Genomic DNA, 6,000 nt, shown 5'->3' on the forward strand with positions numbered 1-6,000 from the left:
TCATCTCAAAGCAGTGCACAGAAAACCTCCAGACACAAACAGGGACTAAAGCAACGTAAAAAAACAAGCATCTTAGCCCAAGATTTACATTGTTGTCATGTATCTTCTTAATTACAATAGACAGATTTATGCAAAAGGCCTGCTGCTTTGCATGAGAGCTTTGCTTTTTACTGCTGTCTCTGCCCCTTGTGCTTTTAATTACCAGCAGTCGTCACAGAAGAGAAGCGTGTGTTCTTGTGGTGGCACTTTGTGGCTTTCTCTGCTCCACCCATCCCAAACAGCCCGCTGCAACTCAACATCCAGATGTTATAGCAGGACTTACACTCGTTTAAAATAAAGGAGCAACTCCCAGTGCGAAAGAATGACCCGCGTTTTTTTTTAATGTTTGGATCAAATTTGATTCCTGAAGAGCAATTGGGAAACTATTTAGACATGATAACCTTCCTCACTGAACCCTGTGTGTTTATCCGTATAACCTTGTGATTATCTATAATTGTCTTACTTGCTTTCCTTAACTGTGTTTTCTTCTTGGCTGCATGTTAGTAAGTAGTTGCAAAGGAGTCTGAGGCTGCAGGCTACAAGCAAACAAAGTGGCCGACCTCTCTGATTTCTGAACAAGAAGACATTCAGGAAATGGCATTGACAAACAAGAAAACACCTCGATCTGGGTGGAAAACATTCATGAACACAGCTGTGTGGTCCTCATCTTGTGCTCAGTTTGTCACACTGTCACTCTTCCTGCATGTAACACCCACCTCTGTTTCGACTGAGCATGCTGACACCTCCAAGAGGAACTAAGTTGAAGTAATCTGACTTCATCACTGATTTTCGTTCTCACGTTTACGCAGCCTGGGTCTTGCCAAGAAAATACATATTATCATACATATCAGTATATATTGTCTTTACATTTCAATTGACTAGTGATTTTAACATCCGTAGAGATGGTAAAAATGTTGCAAAAGTTTGCTCCTGAAAAAACAAATCTTAACTCATGGACCACTTATTCGCTTTTTGACTTTGAGTTAAAACTTAAAATGGCAAATGTGGAAAATTAGATTAAATGTGTTTAACATTCACGCTTTCTTAAAGGCCATGTAGGATTTTAGGGAATCTATTGGCAGAATATGCAATATAAAATTAATCTGTGTGTTTTCATCACTGTATAATGGCCTGAAACAAAAGTTGTTGTGTTTTCATTACTGTAGAATCACGTCTGACACCTGTTTCAGTCATCTGAGGTATTTAATTAGCTGCGTTTAAGTGAATAAAGAACTGAATAGAGAGATCAAAGTCAGTGATTCAGCTTCTGTTATAACGAGGACGGTGACATTAGTGCTCATCCTCATCTGCTGTCCTGACTGTTTTCTTCTCTGTTTCCCAGGGCGGCTCAGTGCGAAGGGCGTTCCTGCCATCAGGTGACAAGTGTCACGCCTGCGAGAGGCGTGTTTATATGGTGGAGAGGGTCTGTGCCGAGGGGCTGTACTTCCACAGGGAGTGTTTTCGCTGTTCTACCTGCAGCTCTGCGCTGCGACAGGGAGCGCACGCCTTCGACTCTGAGCAGGGTTCGTATCATTAAACGTCAGCTGTAAACAATATTTGATCTGCATCTAATAAAAAAGTTCAGTTTTCAGTTGGCTACTTCCTACTGACGTTTGCTGTTATCTAACAGGGAAGTTATACTGCAAACTTCATTTTGATCAACGCAACAATGTGACTAACCTACGGAGGAACTTGTCCCTACGTTCAGTGAGTGCTTTGCATTTCTAAAGTTGTGCAAACAGCAATATATTTACTGTAAAATATCTAACTTCTCTGTCCGTCACATCCTTTCTCAGAGTCGTTATGGAGCTGGAGTCCAGGAGCAATGTGCTGATGATGGACAGCACCCCGAGTCCAGCAGCACAGCAGACCTGCAGAGTCCGTCTTCAGCAGGTACCTTCAGCGCGTTCATAAGGAAACGCCTGAGCTGGCCCCTGAGTGTGACTCGCGCTGTGTGTAACGCCCCCTGGTATCTGTCCCACTGTGTGCGTAGTACAGCGCAGGCCCTCACCGGCCACCTGAGGGACAATGCCCAGGACTACGCATCCCTGTATGAGCTACTGAGCATGAGCTTGCCCCTGCTGTTCGTTTTACAAGAGGTACTGCTGCAGATGTACTCAGAGGCTGTGCCTGATGGGCCCAGCTGTGTACAGCCTCTACTGCTGTGGCTGCGGGAGCATGTAGGCGACAGGCTGATGTAGATGCTCAGCAGACCTCGGGTGTTAATATTTGACCCCAAATGTCATCAAATCAGTGGCTGAGTGGCGCTTTAGCTGGATCTCATCTTATTATCATTTGTGGCCGTGCACAAGCACCTTTTTTAATGTTTACTTGCTTTTTACGATGATACTGTAGGTAGATTTACTCTCAGTATGCTGGATGTAGTTGTGCGTCAGCCAAAGAAGAGACACTGTAGGTTGCTCATGCGACTTTTTGCAATTTACTACAGGGGGTTGGGAAGATTTGGCATAATGAAAGCTGCACCAAATAATTTGCAGTGGGTTTGACGTGGAAACTGTACCGTACCTGTAGGGTTGAAATAAGTTTAAAACAGGCCACAGTCAGTACGTTAAAGGTATACTATGCAGGATTTTCCTCAAAGACTCAGACAAAAAGACCTGACACTGCTGAAATGTCCAATCATCTTGCTGTAGAATTCAACCTTTTACAAACTGTCTTTTAAAATGGACCCTGCAGTTAAAATAGCTTAACTCAGGTTATGACTGACTAACTCGATGCACTTTATGTTTGACAACTGGCCTGTGGACGTCACAGTAAACTGTCACAAAAGATAAAAGCCCGGGCAGGTTTTCTTTTGACTCTACATATGTGCTCCTGCCATATGTTAGAAAAAGACAATTTATACACACACATATGCAGGCGTGTGTGCTTTACACACGTCAACAGTTTGCTCATAATCTTTATTCAGTCTGACCGCTCAGTTTACTTTCATGAACTGCTTTTATAGATTTCTCTGTCCAGAATACCAAAGAATCTCTCTTGATGCTGTGGCGTTGAGAGTGTCCGTCTCAGTATTTACTTCTACTTTGCTGCCATCTACTGTTGACTCTCAGAAAAACCATGAAGGCCAAGTGAGATACTCCACCCCATCATTTTTCAAACCTCTGCCTGTGCAACGTCACCAAGACAGTTAACGGTTTAAATCATTGACTTCTGAGATATTTGCAGACTTACTGTAGACAGTAGAAGCTGGTGAGCGTGCTGTGATGTGTTTGAATGTGCTTGCCCCTCTTGCCATAATTTTATTGCATGTTGTTGGAAGATCAACAGCAAACCTCTTCGACTGGAAGCCACGCCGTCGCTTCCTATTCATCTAATGATGCTCCTGAAGCACTTTAGATTTTCAGAGTATTTTGTTTTTCGTTATATAATGTTTGAAAACGACATTTGCAAGAACTTCAGCTATTATTTGAAGTGTTTACGGCGTGACACGCTGGATATGCAATGTGATGTTTGTGTTTTGTGATCAGCTACCTAATATTTCAGGTTGAATCACTGAATCTGCCGCATGTTAAATGTCTGGTTTACAGCGCAGCGAAAGACTTCAGTGTTTTTTAGAATACCAAAGAACTGTTTCCACACACACTGACTCAGCATTTATTTTATAAATCTGTATAACAAGATGAAAATCATGCAAACTGTAACATGTACGATGGTGCCAGCGTACAAAAATGGTCTTCATTATGAATGTCAGTATTTTGTTTTTATAAACATTTTCTACTTTTGTGCTCTCATCTGTTGTTATTTGTGTCTGAATGTTCCCTGTGTTTTAGATCATGTTTCTCCTTTCCTCTCACTCAGCTGAAGCCTTTTATGAAGTGTGTGAGCCGGCTGGATGGTTAGGAGAAATGACATTTTGAAGGTGATCACGTGCATGGTCACATGGTCGTGTGTGATGTGATACTGACTATAAATAACTGACGCAAGGTGTCTGATATGACTTAACCGCATTTACAGTGCTGAAGCAGCTGAAGACGTTTCTTTGAAGTGACACTGAGTGATTGAACTCATGACTAATTTTCAGTTTCGGTGTTCGTCATTGACCGTTTTGGGAATGAACTCCTGCTAACTAATTCTGGTTCAAGAGCTCTGGATCGCTCCCTACGTCTCCTGTGTTTTCAGTGATTCAAACAGAGTGAATAATGAATTAGAAAGTGGAAAGAAATTGCAGTTCGTTCTGATCATTTGGTTTGTACAAACCAGTAAAGAGAAGAAACCAAGGAAACGTCAAATCAGGTTTCATTCAAAGTATGCCTCCCAAAAACACAAATCACCAAAAAATATGACTTCTCTAACTGTTACCCAGTAGGTAATAAAACATTATCCACAAGGTCCATTCAGTATTTGACGACCTGGGAATGAGACCGGGTTGAACCAGACCTCTGTAGCCTGCAGCTCATTTCTGCTTAAGGGCAGCAACTCAAGGCTACATTAGCCACTGCTAGCATAACACACCTGAATCTTCCAATAAACTGTCAGTGGTCAAATTCTAGGTTATGTAGGAGCCATGATTTTACAAGTAAGACGAGCGCATAGGATAAAAAAGACGATACCTCTAATCCTGCATCGATGTTTAATCATAAGGACGGATAAATCTGGGTCCAAACGATGAAAGCACTGCTCCTCCCTGATCACCACCAGGAGCCCTTGAGCAAGGCTGTTAAAACCTCCAGTCGCTCCAGTGGAGCTGCTGCGAAGCCACCAGGACAGACTGTGGTTGTACTGGGCAGCTTCCAGGTGTGAGTGTAGCTGTGGAGGAGAGTGCATTGTTCTCCATGACACCTACCTGGTTAACTAAAGGATCGAGGAATGTTTTTATGTACGTTTCCATACAAAGGTTTAATAAAGCGGCGTTGAGAGAAACTTTCTCTTTCAGTGTGCGCACTGATATCTGTAACTTAATATTTTCACTGCACAACAGGACTAAAGCTTGATTAAAAACACATTGCTGGCATTTCTCTGCCCACTCTTCAGTATCTTAAAATGAAAAAGCATCTCCACGTTGTGTTAGAAAGTGTTCAGGAATGCACTCAGAGCTCATGAAGTGAACCTCCACAGACTTAAAAAAAAATTCTGTGTTATGTGATTCTACTTCTAAAACAGTCCTTGACTCCAGTTTTTATTCTCCTGAGACTTCTGCAACTCCTTTGAGAGTAAATATTAGTGGTTAATTACACTTTGAAAAGATGATGTCCACCATTTAACTTTCCCACCTGCTTCTAACTGAACTAATACTGCTATGACTTCCACTGTTATTTTATTAAGAAGAATGAATTCTACCATTATCTTCACAGAGATACAGTATGCAAACATTGACTGGAATAAAAGCATGGCTTCCTAATGAGTGTTCAACAGATAAACCTTGTTTGGTAAATAAAAGTATCTCATGCAGTTTTTTTTAATCATCTCATCAGTGTTGTCTTCAGTCTGGTGCGAGGACATGTGAGTGAATTGATTATCTGTGTTGTTCTACTGACAGCTCTAAACTTTCCTGATCAATTTCCCAACATTTGTTTGCTTTTTTCTCAATCAGAAGCTGCAGCAGAAGTGGGGTTATCACTTCACCCCCTGAGGACTGAGAATGAAAGAATAATGATGATTCTTCATGAGGTTTTTGTATATAGTCGTTTCTAATTGATGGTGACTTTTTCCCGAAGTGTGCTGGAAATGTTTCCTTGTGTTGCTGCACTGATTTTTAATCTCAAAATGTGCGTGTTGTGACTGACTTCTGACTTTGTTTATTAGATACAAAAGGCTTTAATGTTTTGAATGACAGTAAAGGTAACAGTTCAGAAGAGGCTCATCGTGGCAGCACGACCTGCTTGTGGTTGTAGAAGATGAGGTTTCGCCTCTGATCCGAAAGGTTTCTTCAGTGAATGACAATCTTCACAGACATGTCGCTCATAGTGGTTGTTTCTGGAACCTTTGATGAGCAAAGCA

General features: G+C 41.7%; 1 protein-coding gene across 3 annotated transcripts in view; it reads left to right on the top strand.

Moving 5' to 3' along the window:
* mical2a (microtubule associated monooxygenase, calponin and LIM domain containing 2a) overlaps positions 1-5,614 on the top strand; it is a 33,177-nt gene extending 27,563 nt beyond the window's left edge. For 2 of the 3 annotated variants that reach the window (XM_076728414.1, XM_076728433.1), the window contains 3 exons: positions 1,382-1,562; positions 1,670-1,746; positions 1,836-3,794. In XM_076728414.1, the coding sequence (XP_076584529.1) occupies positions 1,382-1,562; positions 1,670-1,746; positions 1,836-2,240 (663 nt within the window). In that variant the 3' untranslated portion in view covers positions 2,241-3,794. Of the gene's footprint in view, positions 1-1,381; positions 1,563-1,669; positions 1,747-1,835; positions 3,795-3,861; positions 3,923-5,593 lie in introns of those variants that run through there. The other variant, XM_076728424.1, reaches the window with a different exon arrangement.
* The last annotated feature ends 386 nt before the right edge of the window (positions 5,615-6,000 follow it).

The sequence above is a fragment of the Chaetodon auriga genome, chromosome 1 (genome assembly GCF_051107435.1).
Source record: "Chaetodon auriga isolate fChaAug3 chromosome 1, fChaAug3.hap1, whole genome shotgun sequence".
NCBI lineage: Eukaryota > Metazoa > Chordata > Actinopteri > Chaetodontiformes > Chaetodontidae > Chaetodon > Chaetodon auriga.